This window comes from Suricata suricatta, chromosome 3, assembly GCF_006229205.1.
Source record: "Suricata suricatta isolate VVHF042 chromosome 3, meerkat_22Aug2017_6uvM2_HiC, whole genome shotgun sequence".
Taxonomy (NCBI): domain Eukaryota; kingdom Metazoa; phylum Chordata; class Mammalia; order Carnivora; family Herpestidae; genus Suricata; species Suricata suricatta.
Window position 1 is genome coordinate 84,837,184 of NC_043702.1, and position 17,703 is coordinate 84,854,886.

At 35.7% G+C, this 17,703-nt stretch overlaps 1 protein-coding gene across 1 annotated transcript in view; it reads left to right on the forward strand.

Annotated features, from left to right (window-relative positions):
* LRP1B (LDL receptor related protein 1B) overlaps window positions 1-17,703 on the forward strand; it is a 1,807,041-nt gene that overhangs the window by 317,064 nt on the left and 1,472,274 nt on the right. Inside the window, exon 2 of the mRNA XM_029933319.1 lies at window positions 15,043-15,165. Coding sequence (XP_029789179.1) covers window positions 15,043-15,165 — 123 coding nt within the window. The remainder of the gene's footprint in view (window positions 1-15,042; window positions 15,166-17,703) is intronic.

Here is a 17,703-nt window from a genome sequence, read left to right on the forward strand (position 1 = left end):
TGTAGAAAATGAAACTAGACTACTTTCTTACACCATTCACAAAAATAAACTCTAAATGGATAAAGGACCTGAATGTGAGACAGGAAACCATCAAAACCCTAGAGAAGAAAGCAGGAAGCAGCCTCCTTGACCTCAACCGCAGCAATTTCCTACATGACACATCCACAAAGGCAAGGGAAATGAAGGCAAAAATGAACTATTGGGACCTCATCAAGATCAAAAGCTTCTGCACTGCAAAGGAAACAATCAAGAAAACTAATAGGCAACCAACAGAATGGGAAAAGCCAGTTGCAAATGACATATCAGATAAAGGGCTAGTATCCAAAATCTACAAGGAACTCACCAAACTCCACACACACACAAAAACAAATAACCCAGTGAAGAAATGGGCAGAAGACATAAACAGACACTTCGCCAAAGAGGACATCCAAATGGCCTACAGGCCCATGAAACGATGCTCAACATCACTCATCATCAGGGAAACACAAATCAAAACCACACTGAGATACCACCTCATGCCAGTCAGAGTGGCTAAAATGAACAACAGGAATATTTTTAAAAGTAGTGCCAGTTACTGTCTATGAGGGGTGAACTTATGACGGTTTGATTTTTGTCCCTTTTTAATTATCCATTTTTTAATGTTTTACTTAAATATAACTCATGCAATTATAATATCATCAAAATTTGAACCATAGAAAATACCAACAGCCAATATGTAGTCACACACTGTAATTTAAATATATGTTTTGTTGGAGTATATTGTTTCTCAGTAATTTCTTAATTGTGGGGAAAAAGGTAAAATCATTGGCATAATGTGAGAACATGTGTGCATTTATATCACTTCCTGGAAACATTATGAGGCAGGATTTGTATTCCTTTAGGCCCCCATGGCTACCTTTTCTAATTTCCTATTAACATTAAAATGTTACATTAGACCTTTTCTTTTGATAGAGTAATAATTACTTTCACAAGGATTCATTTAAATTCTCATGACATGTGTCTTCTGCAGAGAAGTACTTAATTATCTCTGTTACTTATAGTTATGTTTAGGAAACCCATTGAACTTTCATTCATATTCCACAATTATCCAAATAACATTAGCTCGCCTAGCTGGGACCTCTGTCCTCTACCACATTAACTACTAAGGATACTCTTCTCATTTGATAGTCTGGGGTTTAGACATCTATCTACAAAAGGGTAACCAGTCTATGAAGACCACTATCTCACCATATTTTAATTCCCCCCCCAGAGGACTTTCATACATGTTAAGTATTTGTTTGATCATGGAGATAAAATACAAGGAGCTGGAAAGTTCATTTATTCCATGCTTTTGATTTTGGAGAATACTAAAAAAGGAAATTCTTGACAATATCTAACTTCCTTTGTTCTTAATATTCAATCTTTTTATCTATGGTATACCGCCATGATTGCCTCTATGCCATAAATGCCTTATTTTTATTTTTTATTCACAAAGCTATAAGTAAATGATAAACACATGTTCATTCTTTCTAGGGATAGTTGCTACCTTTATATATCTGAGACTCAAACACATGGAGTTTTAGATATCACCCAGAACTCGGGACAGGTTTCAGAAGAAGGAAGCACGGAGGCCTCTTTTGGAAGTACACATTTGGTACACCCTTCAATAGTTCAGCTGGTACAGTGGAGGACTGTAGGCTGGATATGCGTGGACGTGCACGTTTGGTGCAAAGTCTGAACATTTTAAGATGGTGAATACCAATGGTATCTATGATTTCGAGATAGATTTATAGTGCAACATCTGTAGTGCCTGAGTGTATGTGTGTGGGAGGTTTGGGGTTGTTGGAATGAGTAAAGGCACTGCTGGCATTTAATCACTAGAAGTCAGTGATACTAAATATACTCACAGTACAAAACTTGTTGCTCTCAAAATGCCAGTAATCTCCAAACTGAGAAAAAAATGATTTAGTAGTTATGAGAGCAGCTTTGTGTCAGTCAGATGAGTATTTGTGTCTGGTCCTGCTGCTTCCCAGTTGGGTAATATTAAGAAAGTCTTTCAACTTTCTAAACAGTCTCATATCTGATTTGTTGAATATAAATAAGTTTTTGTGAGTGTTAAATACGATTGATTATTTTAGTATGTGGTAGATAGTGTACATTCAACGACTATTACCATTTATAGTATTATTATCTCCCCCACAAGAAAGCCTTTTAAAACATGTAGCAACTTAAAATAACAAAAAGTAAGGGGTATCTGACTGGCTTAGTCGGTTAAGCATCTGATTTTGGTTCAGGTTGTGATCCCATAGTTTGTGGATTCGAATACCACATCTGTGCTGACCACTCAGAGCCTGGAGCCTGTTTTAGAATCTCTCTCTCTCTCTCTCTCTCTCTCTCTCTCTCTCTCTCTCTCCCTCCCCTGTTTGTGATCTGTCTCTCAAAAATGAATAAGCATTAGGTTTTTTTTAATGTTTTTTATTTATTTTTGAGAGACAGAGAGAGATAGTGTGAGCAGGGGAGGGGCAGAGAGAGAGGGAGACACAGAATTTGAAGCAGGCTCCAGGCTCTGAGCTGGCAGCACAGAGCCTGACGTGGGGCTTGAATCCACAAACTGTGAGATCATGACCTGAGCCGAAGCCAGATGCTTAACTGAGCCACCCAGGTACCCCAAGCATTAGGTTTTTTTTTAAATAACAAGAAGTAAGAAGGCTTACTGCATGAAGAACATATTAAAATATTGACTGCATTCAAGTCAAACAATGTGAATATTCAACCTATTTTCCATGCTATCTTTGACACCTAAACCTTAGCCATAGGAATCACCTGGTGTTCCAGTACTATGCCATGTTTTCCCTATGTGATCTACCTTTTGTTTGGAATGCCATCCCTACATAGTCAGCTTGACAATCTCACATTTTCATATTAAAATGATTTGAAAAATACCTTTTGGGGGGAAATTTCCCCAATACTTGTATCAGTTGCTTCTGGTTGGTCGTGAAATTACTCAACATGCTTGGCCAAGTAATAAGGAAAGTTGTGGCATAAATAATGAGATGTGTAGAGAGAAGTAGGATGGGTTTCACTCAGGGTAGTGCAATCCTATCTTCTAAAACAGAGTGATGAACGTCTTTCCACTACTGCCACCCTCACTGATTTGGCCTTTGTCCTCAGGCTTATTTACTCATGCTCTGATTATGGCTGTGGCTGCTTCAGATTCCGAATGCTGACTACCTAAAGCAATGCAGAAGAACTGCTCCTCTCCTCCTCTCAAGTCTGATCATTATTTTTTTTAATAGAAAGAAAATTGTTTCCCTGGAAAGTCTTAGCAGACTCTCTACCTCAGTAGTCATGAGGAACATTGGGAGATGTGTTCATGCCCTCACCACAAGGGAGCCTGGGAAAGCAAGCAAATGGTTTTCCCTTCCTCTACATTGGGATGTCCGGTTTTTCAAAAACAGTAAAAGTAGCCTTGGGTAGGTCACAAAATGGTTTTCTGCGTGCCTTCTCTGTGTCTCTGGTGTCCCCAACTCTCAGCTTTCCACAGCACAAGTTCCTCCATTTGCAGTGCTTTTCCAATACCCCGACACACCTATATTAACACCTATTTCACATTATTGTAAATATTTCTATTTTTACCTTCCCTGCAGCAACTTATGGGTAGAAATCCCCTTGTCTTCATCATTACATTTTCAGTTCCTATTTTGGTTCACCATAAATGAGTACTAATTAAATGAGTAAGTTTAAAGTCTTATAAAATAGGAAACAAGAAATTATCATTGAGAAATATATTTTAAAATCAAAGTTAGAACTTGAGATATGTGAAATTTTAGTCTTTGAAGAGTCCTTAATGGTTAAAACACAGCATAACAGATAGGAGATATTGCATCATCCTCGAAAGAGCCAAAGCCTAACCATCTGCTTCATATCTCACTAAGCCTAGAGATGAGAAAAAAAAGATGTGAATTTTGGTACCCCCTGGGAGATTGGAAGAGGATCACACAGGATTTAGAGAATAGAGCTTGCAAGGAAATGTCAATAATTTAGGCTTTTTCTTTTACATTTATGAAGGAGACCTGTCAAAATTTCCCCTTCCTTAACAATGTAGTATATGAAATAACTCTGCAGATTCATTTCAGAGGGCTTTTGAGAAAGGGCAGGTTAAAAGGAAATATAACATTTCTACTGAAATTTCAGGAAAGAAAACAGAACTACAAAGCTTTAGTCCAATGATAATAAAAACTCGAGTCGACCATGTTGAATGTATCAGTTTTATTCCACTGAAGAATACATCCTTTGTCTCTTGCTAAATAAAGGGCAGTGTTTGTACTTCAGTATTTTTTATTTTATTTTTTTATAAAAAAGAAGTTCTAAACATGTCTACTGTGAGGGTATTACAATTTTCCATATCCCTTCCTGAGGAAAAGCAGAACAAAACACAACAACAACAACAACAACAACAACAGTAACAAGGCTAAGAATGTTTAAATGACCAAGGGAAAAATAAAACAAAAACCAAAACAAAACCAACTTTCTCTCTGAAAATTAAATGTCAAATTGGATTTGAAATGTTTATAGAGATACTTTTCATTTGTTCATTATGAAAGAAATGATAAATGAGCAAAGCTTCTTCTGAAAATAATGTACTTCTATAAACTTTCAATTTTGTCCTGGTTTTATATAAGGTGCTTCAAAAATACAAATTTCAATTTGCAGCACCAAAACCACTTGGTGTTTTAATAAGGCATAGGGCAATTGCAGTTTTGGTAGCCAAGAGAAAGCATAAAATTATACAATTTACTTACAGTTTTCCTGTAATAAAAATATATTACATTTTTCCACTTTCTGATCTTATTAGAATAAAAATGTGTATACACACACACTTCCTAATTCATATATTTCCCAAGGATGTAATTTACCTGAGCATTTATAATGTATTATTCATAAAGTTTTGTGATGTGTTTCTAGTTATTATTGCTGGCCTTAGTCCTGTCATTTGACATCAAGGAGGAGAGGCATTTTACTACTTAAGCAGGTAGGGTTGAAGTGAACAGAAAGCAACTTATGAGAAAAGGGTCTTTATGAGAGAATTAGGCCCTTGATAAACCAGTTGAGTGTTTACAATATCCATCCAGAAAACATGAAGTACATAAAAATGATAAATGTTGGCCATATTTTCACAAGTTTGACTTATTTCTTGATAAATACAAACAAATAACTAAATGAGACCTAAGAATTGGCCATTGATTTTAAATATTTAATTTGTTCCTATAAACCTTGTCAATAAAAACATAAATAAAAAAAAATAATAAAGCAATGGTAAAGTACCTGATGGCTTGCCTAATCGGACTTGAAATAAAGTGATGTTTGAGCCGTGAGATGTAACTGGGGTCTAGTATTAGTTTCCTATTGCTATTGTAACAAATTATTGCAAACTCAGTGGGTTAAAGCAACATAGTTTTGTTATCTGACAGTTATGGAGGTCAGAAGCCTAAATCATGTCCTTAAGACTGAATCCTAATGCAGTCTCTAGGTGAAAATCTGTGTCCTTGCCTTTTTCAGCTTCTAAAGGCTGCCCCACATTGCTTGGCTCTTGGCCCTTCATCAGATCACCCCACTTCTGCTTCTGTTTTCACATCTTCTCTCGGCTCTAACTTCCCTTTTTTAAAAATTCCAGTGATACCATTGGGCTTACCTAGATAATCCAGGCTGGCCTCCCTACCTCATGATCTTTAGCTTCAACACATCTACCCAGTCCCTTTTACTATGTAAGGTGACATTCTCAAGTGTGGGACTTAGGATATTAACATCTGTGGGGTACCATTATTTAGTCTGCCAAAGGACTCTTATTCAAGCATTTGGTTAGTCTGTCTTAATCAGTCTTAGCTTCAGGAATAACAGAGTTCTAGGTGGAGTAGTATGATAATTTTAAAATACAGCAATATATGTACATACTGTATAAGTGTATATGCACATATGTCTATGATTAGGGGAATTAAGTCTCTAAATTTTCAATAATGACTCAACAGGACAATGGAAATTATTAACTAAAAGTCATGTTATTATTGAAAGCTAGATACTCTTGAGCTCAAGAAAAAAAAACAGTAAAAACCAGTGAATTACTGAAGTGGCAATTAGTAAAAGTTTATTGTGCACACACCACAATGATAGTTTGCAATCTGGAAGTTGCATTCCCTGTGGAATGAGGTTTAGAGGTATATTGTCATAAAGCAGCTTACATACTGTGGAGGAAGTGATTATTCATGGTGAAGGTTTACAATATCAGGATTTTCTTAAATATAAGAAAATAGGTTAGAGGTGTTGTGCCCAAGTTTGTAAAATCGCCCCAAATCACCCCAAAACAAACACCAGAGACTGCTAGGGAGACTGAGTCACGCCTGCAAAAGCAAAGGGCCTTTATTACAAGCTTAAGCTGGGGCTCACAGTCTCCAGCCTACCCGCTGGCCACGTGGAGAGAGCCCCGAACAAAGGCAGGGCAGGGCTTTTTATGCCTTTGGGAAGGGGAGTTACAGGAAATGATGACAGGTGTACAGTGATCCAATCCCTACCCCCCCATCAATACTGGCAGTTCTGGGAGCCAATCACACCATCTGGAGCACTGACCAGTCAGAGTGGGCCCAGGATGCTCCACGTGGGGCATGACTAGGCCCGCCTCTAGAAAGGTCAAAGGTATTCGCCGGCCTCTGCCGATTGGGCACCGCAGGAGTTGTCCCTCCTTAATGCGCGCCCTTTCAGGAGAAGCCAGCGCCTTCCCCTTTAAGTACAGGGGAAGGCTAGATCGGACCTGCCACCCTGCCACCGGCAGAGGAACACGCCCCCCACGGCTGCCAGGCCGCATCTCCACCGCAGAGGGGCGCCGCGACCGGCTCCGGGAAGGCTGGGACTGCCCAGTGGTGAGGGCCGGATGGGACCTGCATCCTTACAGAGGTTACCTCATATCCATTTGGGGGAACAATTTAAGTTTTGCTTAAATTATCAGAGGCATAAGCAAGAAGTGACCCAGGTCAAATTAGTCTCCTTTGTCTTAGAAAATAAGCTAAATTAAGCTTTGCTTACATGACTAAAGTAGTTTGTCTCTTCAGGGAATTTTCAAGTCTGGTCTCTTTTTTGATTTTAGCACTCTTCATTACCAAATGTCCCTCTAGTTCAAGCTTGGGCAGATTTTTAAGATGATTTAATAAAGACAAATGATACTATGAATTATATAGTCTTATGATGTATAGTATGGTTTATTTTTAATCAACTAGACATTTTGTAGAGGAGAACTGAGTCCTTGGCAAAATGAAACTCCCAGGTTTGACCACTTTTGACCTACCTTTCCTCACAAAAACCTTAATATAATCCAAATGTATTTTCCTATTTCTATTATACATAAACTTAAAATGGCGAGTTACATTTTATCTTACACTTACAATGATGGTATTTCTAAAATAATTACATTTAAAAAGATACCACTATCATCAATATATTTGGCTAAGTTAGCATTGCATAACTGGCTATTGTAAAAGTGTAATTTTCAGTGTAGTCTTTAAGAGACTCTGGAGGATAACACTGAATCTCTCTCAAGTTTGATTTTTAGTTTTCATGGATGCTTTACTTTTATATGGTATAATCTTTAGTATTCAGGTTATTTTATGTTAACCATGGGAGAACTTAGTTTTAATTTTGGTGATTAACTAAATAAAGGTATTTATCATTTTGTTCATAAAATATAAAACACAGTATTGCTTTGATTTTTTACCTCCATCCTTTATCCAAAAAAAGAAGTATAATTCTTTTCAGAAAATATGAGATTATTCCAGTAAAGTCACCTTACTGGGGCAAATATGAAGTCTTAAGACAGAACTTTCGGGGCGCCTGGGTGGCTCAGTCGGTTGAGTGGCCGGCTTCGGCTCAGGTCAGATCTTACGGTCGTGGGTTCGAGCCCCGCATCGGGCTCTGTGCTGACAGCTAGCTCAGAGCCTGGAGCCTGCTTCCAATTCTGTGTCTCCCTCTCTCTCTGCCCCTCCCCTGCTTGCGCTGTCTCTCTCTGTCCCTCAAAAATAAATAAAAGAAATTTAACAAAATTAAAAAAAAAAAAAGAACTTTCTGCCACCCAGGAGCTCATTACCAGTAGCTATAATACATAGAGTAAAATACAATAGGAACTTTTTGGTAGTTTGGATGGAGTGTTATGGAACTGGTGATGGAGGAAGAAAAAGTTTGTTAGGGAAGTTTTGATTAAATGAGGTAAAATGTCATTGACTTTAAGGAGAGACTAGAATTTTATTGTATGGGAAAGTGCATGCCAAACAAAGCAATCAAACAGAAAAGACACATAAAGATATATATTTAGGGGAAGTGAATAGAAGAACAGAGAATAGAGAACTAAAAGTGTATGTTGGACCAAGAAAGCATAGTAGAAGAAAGCATTAAAGAAGAAATCCTTTTACCATATTATGAAAAAACAATTCAAATGGAATTCTGAAGGATTTTTCATCATTCTATGCATACTCAATACTCAATAACTAACACTTCTCCTTTAATTTTGCAGGAGCTTAATCAAAATTTGAAGTTGAGTTAGTAATACTAGTAATACAGTAAGAATTTCTATAAATATCTCCAAGAATTCTGTTCTCCTGGTAATGAAATCATTGCCTTTTATGTGAGAAGAAAGGAAATGTAGCTATATTTCTCTTTTAGCAATTATGGATGGTGTATTATTAACAATTATATGACTGTCAGTGATGGGATATATAGATGTACTATATTTAGTAAATATACTAAGTAAATATGTGTCATGTTAACTAAGATCTGAAAATCTAACTCACAACCTTTATCTAATGCTTAGCTAGTGCAGGAGGTTGTAACAATTCTTTAACTTAGCTAGGATCAGTATTATACTCCTCAGGAATTTAGCTGTTGAATGGGCACTACCTTTTCTTTTAACTTTAATTCGTAATTAGTTACCAGAGTTCATAATCTATACCTCCTTTAAACGTCCCCATAGTGTCCCGTGTGCATTTATTAGGCAATTATCTTTTTCTCTTTTCTTTCTTTCTTTCTTTCTTTCTTTCTTTCTTTCTTTCTTTCTTTCTTTCTTTCTTTCTTTTTCCTCTTCTTCTTCTTCTTCTTCTTCTTCTTCTTCTTCTTCTTCTTCTTCTGTAAATTAACATTCTCATTAGTATTTAAATAGCAAGTTGACTTCTAAGGGAAAGGGAAAAATGTTATTATAAATTAATCATGGTTAAATACTGTAGGAACTGGAGTCTACATAGTTTTTCAATAGATGCCTGTTGGCATCAATTCATTTTCATATTTGAGTTTGATACTTCCTGTATTTTTGAAAGATAAAAAAGTTTATTGTAACATTAAAATGAGAAAATATAAATTAGATAAGTCTGTGACAACTCATGTATCTAAAATCTTTCCTTTAATGCCATTTATATACAACTTCCAAAAATGTTACTACAGTTTTTTTATTAAAATGAGCAATTAGATGCTTTCATGTAAATGTAGCAAGATTATCATACTAAGCCAGGGTGAATCCAAACTTAGTAAACTCTATAGGAATGGTTGTCCTAATCTTTTAATGTCTTGATTGTAAGAGTCTATTGTTATAAAGAGATAGACATGGTCCTAGCTTTGATCTTCTTCCTTAGGGATGTAAGTAAAACTGTCTGCACATTCTCATAAGCTTCTTGGTTTAATTTCAGTGTATAACAATACCTTTCATACAATAGGAAGATATTTAAAATAAGATTAGTTTGAATATCTCAGAAGGGTGGCATGAAGAATTAAACAGGATAAGTGGCAAATACATACATATATATATATATATGTATACACACACACGCGCACGCACACACACACACACAACATATTTAGCTTCTGATTCAAGGAGCTCATTCCAGTGGATGTCTTTGAAAATAATCACCTTAAACTAGTGAAAATTCATTCATTTGAATCATAATCAATGCTTTTAAAAACCAGCCTTGAAATGGAATATCTGGTTGAAAAATAAGTAGGTGAGTTGTAGAAAGCTATTCTAAACTGCTACTGCCTAGAGAGATAATATAAACCTGTCCTCAAAATTACAACAGTGCAAATTGTCTTTCAAGGTTGGATCTTGCTTAGAAGCTGATAACACAGGCTCATTAGGTAAATCCCCACCTGTCTATCTTACTCCTAATATGTATGTATTTTGAATTAGGATGGATTAGGGTACATATCTATACATGTGAATATGTATTGAGGGTGGTTTGCATATTTTCCCAAGGGATTTTCTTCTGAGATTTCCCCCCAAGGGATTATTCTGTATCTGTGGTTCAATGTAGGTGAACATTTGGACATTAATACAAAATAAAATGAACAAAACACAAAAACTGTCAACTGCATACTTTTCAGCCTTAGCTGGATCCTCATTGCTGTTAGAATCCTTTTCACAAATTCCTAGTTGAGCCTTGTTCCAATTCCCCACAGCAGTTATCCTAAACCTTCACCACTTTTTCCAGTTCCACCCTTTTCAAATTGTAAAAATACAATCTTACTTTTCAGTTCTTTGAAAAAATGTAACCAGGCAAGGAAACAGATTCCTACCAGCTAATGACTGATCTATTTCATGTCTGTTTCATTTATCTAGCCTTTCATCCTAGGGGCAGGTTTAGGTTCTTACTCCAGCCCCTTGAGTTCTCCTTGGGAAACTGTTCCACTTTGATACTATTGGGCTCCAGTCCCTCTTCCTTCAGTGGCATCTTTTCCTCAGCCTACAGGTTTGCGCCATCTTTTCAGAACTCATCATATTGAGCATTGTAAACAGTGACCCCCTTCCTCATTACATTTCTTGAAATTTCACATGTTTTTAATGAAGTTCCTTTTCCTTTGCCCTTCTCCTTTTGTATCTCTGGCTAAACTTTCTGTCCCTTCTGTCCCCTTGCCTGACCTACTCTTATTTCTTTCCCCCTACCCCTTTCCCCCCACCTCACTTAAATTTCATCTGTTTATTCTTACAATTTTTTGCTGTTTTCTTATAACTCCAGTTCTATTCCATGTTTCCAGTTTTGATTATTCTTCTAAATTTCAGACTTAAAATGCATCACTGCCTGATGCATATTTATTCTTGGATCTCCCACAAGCATTTCATACTCATTATATTCCAAATGCTGTTAAAAAGTTCTACATTTAGGGTCAAAGATCTGAACTTAAGATTCTGACATTTAATGAGAAGGTGAACAGGATATTTGACTTTAGTTTCTTCATCAAACACTGTCTTAAAACTCCATTTCACTGATGTATTTATCCATCAACCATCCCTTCTCATATGCATTATTCCAATAACATCCAAACTGATCTCCTTGATTCCACCTCCACTTCAGTGAAGTTTATTCTCAACACAGTAGTCAGAATTATCCTTTAAAGCCATAAGTTAGATCATCTCTTTATTCAGAACCTTCCAACAGTTTCCTTTCCTGACTTTTAGTAAAAATCAAGCTTTCCTCTGTTACCCTCAATCCCATATTCACTGATTCCTTGACCCTAACTCTTTTTATTCTCTCTTTTTCTCCAGCTATTCCTCAGTGTTCCTTAAATTTTACTGGGCACCCTCCTGCCTCAGGTCCTTAGTATATGACCCTTACTACATTACCTTTTATTCAAATGGATGTCACCCTTACCTTCATTTCAAATGTCACATTGTCTGTGATATATTCTCAGACCACTTTATTTAAAATTGTACATCCATATGCCCAGCCTCCAATTCTTAATGCCCTTCTGTGTTTTATTTTTCTCTATAAGGTTTTGTCTTCTATATACTTACATGTAACTCATTTATTTTATTTTTCTTTCTATCCCCCCACTATAATTTAAGCTTCATGATGGCAAAGATTTCTGCTTAAAAAAATATCCCAAGTACCTAGAGCATACTAGAAGCTCATTAATGATTGTTAACTAAGTAAAAGAATGAAAAAATTAAGATTTGGGGAGGAAGGAGAATGGAGGTACTTTTGAGGAAAAAACACTATAAAATACATATTATTCCCTCTATTATATCTACTATTATTATCTCACCGCCTGCATGACAGGGTCACATGTACATTACTTTCTTTTTTAATACCAATATGTTTTATTTTGGTTTTGAGATTCCATCCAGTTAATTTTTGAGGCTATTTACTTGGAGAATATTTGTGCCTTTCAACCATTTGGTCACCAATTATTAATTCTTACCTCGCTTGGAGCAGAGTCTCCATTTTAGTTCCCACTGTTTCAGTCCAATCATCTTGAACTTTTCTCTAGACAAATGCAGGATTGTCCTGACAGATGACTTTTTGCATATATTATCATAAATATCCTTTCTTAACTATTTTTGTATGACTTCAAATTATCTACAAAACATTTCCTATGATAATTAAAGTCCTTCATTACTTACTCTGACCTATGTTTTGAGACACTATTTCCCAACACCATAAATAGTTCTTTATGGTCCTTTTTTTATTTCTTTATACTTTCCATAAGCACTTATTGATTATTTACAGAGTCAGGAATTATACAGTGGCATTTAGCAAGGCACCATCTCTTTTCCCTTATCCTCATAGCAATTTGTTATAGTTTGGGAGGAAAGAAGGAAGGAAACAGTTTAGCATTTCAAGATCATAAATCAAATGCAGAGTAGCTATAGGTACAAAGAACATCCATTCTGAGTTTTCTGGAATAAACTTGGTTTGAATCTGTTTCCCAGTATAATTCTTAATAAGCCTTCCTTAATCTTCAGAACTCTCCCAGTTTGAGTACAAATTATATGGTCTCTTTTTCTATAAGCAAAACAATTTGAATTTTACTCCATGCTCTTTTCCTGTACAGAAGTATGTGATAGTGTAAAGCAAAATGTATATCCTCCTCCTCTAGCATTGGAACATACTTATACATATGGTGGGGAAAAACAGTTTTATGACCTGAATGTCATTCCAATTTTAGCAATTTTTTTGTTTCAGATGGACTTTAATAATTAGTACCTTACAGTCAAAAAGAATGAAATCTTGCCATTTGCAACCACGTGGATAGAACTGGAGGGTATTATGCTAATAGTTAGTCAGAGAAAGACAAATGTCATATGATTTCACTCATATGTGGAGTTTAAGGTACAAAACAGATGAACCCTTGCAAAAATATAAAAAACAATAATATAAAAAATGTCTGAGGCTCTTAAACACAGAAAACAAACTGAGGGTTGCTGGAGGGATTCAGGGTGGGAGGATGGGCTAAATGGGTCAGAAGCATTAAGGAAAACACTTGTCGGGATGAGCACTGGGTGTTATACACAGGAGATGAGTCCGCTGGGATCTACTCCTGACATCATTATTGCACTATATGCTAACTAATTTGAATGTAAATAAATAAATATTTAAATAAGTAAGTAAATACATACATACATACATATTTTTTAAAAGAAAAAAATAATTAGTGACTTAGAAAAGTGTTTACTCTACCCCTTGTCTGGAATATCCTATATTTACTCTCCATTTATCCAAATCTTACCATTTTTAAAGTACATCTTCAAAGTTTTCTTTGTTTTTGTCTCCATCTCTATCTATGGTCTCTTCTCTTTGGAGTTATTTTCTATATCATTTATTTGGCAACTGAGTACTTTTTTCCTTCCAGATGTTGACATAAGTATTCTGCTGGATCCTTGAAGTCAAAGACCATGACTTCTACATTTTTGTAGTAACAGTTCTAGGGCCAAATACAGAGTGTGCACAATCAAGTTAATCTAAAAAACCAAGTTATGATAACAGTGGTAATAAGTATGGTATTGAGGGTAGATTTATTGAAAAATATAATAGAGTAAGATAAAGCAGTAAAACTTTCAGGAAACAGCTATAGTTTAAGAATTGGAAAAATTAATTATATATGCACATCCATTGTTTAAAGATGTGTGTATGTTTGTGTGTGTTTGTAATGTATATTTATTGAAAATTATGTGAGGGTTGGGAGGAAGAGAAAGAAAAGATACATAGTATTTTATCCAATAATTGGATGGAAAATGCATCATCATTTTATATATTACTTGGGGGAAAAAGTGAGGTTATGGTCTAATGCTTTCATATCATTTAGAATTTTTATTTGATGCATATTGAAAAACCTACTTATTGATAGATTTTTAAATTTTTGAATCATTCCTATATATACATAACAAAAGTGTAAGTGATACCAAATGGTTAAGATGTTCCTAACACTCTTTCACATTCAGAGATTATCAATTGTAAGAAGCATTCCTATTTCCAACATTTAAAATTTGTAAAAACATAAATATTGCATTGAATGCATTCACAGTGTATAAGTATTGCAAAACAAAACAAAACAAAAACAAAACAAAGAAGGCATGTAGTGAATTCACTAGGACTTAAGGAAAGACTACAGATCTTAAATATTCTGAAGCCATGGAAGGGTAATAATGTGATTTTTGGATACAACCAATTGTAGAAACCCAATTAGAGCAAAGCTTTATGGAAGTTCCTCTGGTAACAGAAGCTGTCATCTGGGAAGTCGTAGCAAAAAAAGAAACAAAAATATGATATTGCATATCCAATTGACATGAAGTCCCAGCATCAGGATGGATGATTAGGAACTGAATTCTCAGAGATGGAGTTTAAGTACAATATTTAATTTTTATTACTGATGTTTCTTTCTCTTAGAGCAGAGGAGGAAACTAAAATTTCTATACTCAGGAACTTCTTTTTGGGATCAATATCTTCTATAAAATCCACTGACTGTGATATCTATATGTCTTACCCAAATGAGCAAACCTAATCATAAACACAAACATAATTCCTAACTATTTTCAGAAGAGAATGTGTGAGACCACAACATAGTAAATTCTCTATCAAAAATGTATGCTTGAGCAAAGTGGCTAAAATTAAGATAAATATTTGGTTTAGTTTTGCTGCTGAACAGAAAATGTGGATCACACTCATGTACCTTTTATGTATTGCTTTCCCACATTTCACCTTTGTACTGCCCTCGTGTTCATGGTCAGATCATTCATATTTTATTTTGAAACATTTTCATTTTCAGATCAACAGTTGTGTGATCCTGGTGAATTTCTTTGCCACGATCATGTGACTTGTGTCTCCCAGAGCTGGCTGTGTGATGGGGACCCTGACTGCCCTGATGATTCAGACGAATCTTTAGATACCTGTGAGTAGAAAGGTTCTCGTGCCATTCAGATTTACCTTACATGTGAAACTAAATGTCAGTTGTTTTCATGGATGACTGCTGTTTTAGTTGATTCTTTGTTTCCCCTTCAAATAGCCTAAGAAACTTGAAACTTTTTGTGTTTCCTTTAAAATGACTATTTTAAACTGAATGAGAATATAAAATGCAGTTTTGTAGTGTGTATTAATTTTTGAAGGGAAAAATATGAGAGGCTAATTATTTCAATGTGATTGTGTTATTACTAGAAAAATTAACCTGAGAGGGAAAATCGTTTAAAATATAGCACTAACAGGGAATAAGACCCTCACCAATAATTTATTTCACCCGTTTTGAGACAGAAAAGCATAGAGAAAGGATAGTAAAGTAACCAAGTTGAGCTTTCATATTATTTCTGTTAATATGTTAGGGCACTACACAAATTATTGAACATGTCTTCCTTTGAAACAGAAAGACAGAAATTATATTTATTCATCATCCCTACAGTGAGGATCTTTGCCTTTATAATATTAGATGCAGAAGCTCTTCATACTCATGGATCCCAAGTGTAATAGTACCACCGTATCTCACTTGGGGATCCACTGGGGACTTTGCATGTGTAAAAAATGCCCCTAAAGATACAAATAATAGGACCACAGCCAAATCTGCTATACTTTTTTTTTTAATGCTGACTATCTTATGGTATATGAATAGTCCTCTAACTTTTGGTATTGATATTTCTAGCACTTCTATTTTAATCTGTTCACCCCCTCCCCTGGCAACCAGGTGTGCCAGCTGATCAGTATTCTCCAAGCAGCTACATAGTGCTGTTGGGTTGAAGTGAGAAAAAAAAAAATCCATCATCCTTAGTGCTTGATATTATAAGAGATAACAATTATTGGTTCCATTTTCCATTTTTATTTACTTGTTTACAAGTCTTGCAGGCAGTGCCAATATAAGTTTTGATGAAAATCTTGCCATTAGAAAGCAGAGGCAATGCTTATTCATGTTCTTTATGTTTGCTATTGTTTTTAAAGTTTCTCAGCATATGGGTTCTTGAATGTTTGCATTAATTGCTCTTTGCACAGATCACTGCTTCTATAGGTTGTAATTGTTTACTACATTTGTAATTTTCACCGGTTTAATTCCTAAAACTTTACTAGACACTCTATAGCATAGAAAAGCTTATTGGCATGATAAAACAAACAAAAAAGTAGGTTAATGGGAAAAAAACTCTAATGGATAAATAAATGCAGTAAAACCACACAAAAGAATATTATTTGGCAATAAAAAGGAATAAAATACTCATACATACCACATGGATAAACTTTGAACACATTATGCTTAAGAAAAGAAGCAAGTCACATAAAGCCAGGTATTTTATGATTTCATTGATACGGAAGGTCTCAAATAGGCAAAGTCATAGACACAGAAAGTAGATGAGCATTTCTCAAGGCCAGGTGGGATGGAAGGCAATGAGAAATGATTGCTAATAAGTATAGGCTCTCTTCCAAAGGTGAAAATGTTTTAAAATTAGATTGCAGTCATGGTTGCACAACACTGTTTATACATTTTAAAACATTGACTTGTACATATGAAAATGGATGAATGGTATGGTATGTGAATTATGTTATAATAAAGTTATAGTAAAGTGAAAAAGAAGAAAAAATCTCAATACTAGGCTTATAGGTGCATATGGCGTAGTAATGAGAAAAGACAACAGCAATAAATGCACTGGCCATGAAATATAGGGACCCTCCCCTATAGAAGTACCATCTAGGAACTGTCCCCTTGTTAGCCCTCAGGGTTGTTGCCATAGCACAATCAGAATAAAAAGTTAATTTTTTGAGTTTTGCTACTGGAATCTTTTGTTTCTGCCTTGTTTATTCTGCAAAATTGCTGATGGGAAAAATGATAGGTACATGAGATAATTCTTTGAAATGCATACGCAGGAAGGCCAAGTTGAAGGGGAAATTTCCATGGAACTGTATACCTGGCACAACATGAAAGCAACTGAGAAGAAATGGAGGGAGAAGCTCGACGAGCAAGAGTTTTCTTTATCCTGGTCAAAAATAGAGAATGTGCTTTTTGTGCTAATGAAGGAGTTCAATAGGAGACTCATACTGAAGAAGCTTTGTGGTATAGGGAAGTAGCAAGGACCTGTGTGGTCACAACTAAAGCCCAGAGAGTGAAGAAACCTTACAGCGAATGCCAAAGTGGATGGATGGCAAATATTCTTCTCCCGTTCCCATGCCCACTCCATACCTCTAGGAACATGGCTGGTACCCATTAAGGCCATACCAATGGACTAGACCTGAGTTTACCAGCCAACATCCACCCTGACTGATTGGGCATTTTCTGTGAATAGTTTGTGGATCTACCATGATGTTGTTAAATATCTGAATGTCCACCCTGCCCAGAAGGTAGACACTACCTGAGGCTTGGGAAGAGATAGGTCCTTCATTCACAGAGATGAGGGGTTTGAGGCCTGAGGCCTTAATAGAAATCTCATGTGGTTATTAAAAATATAGACTGTCAACTTTC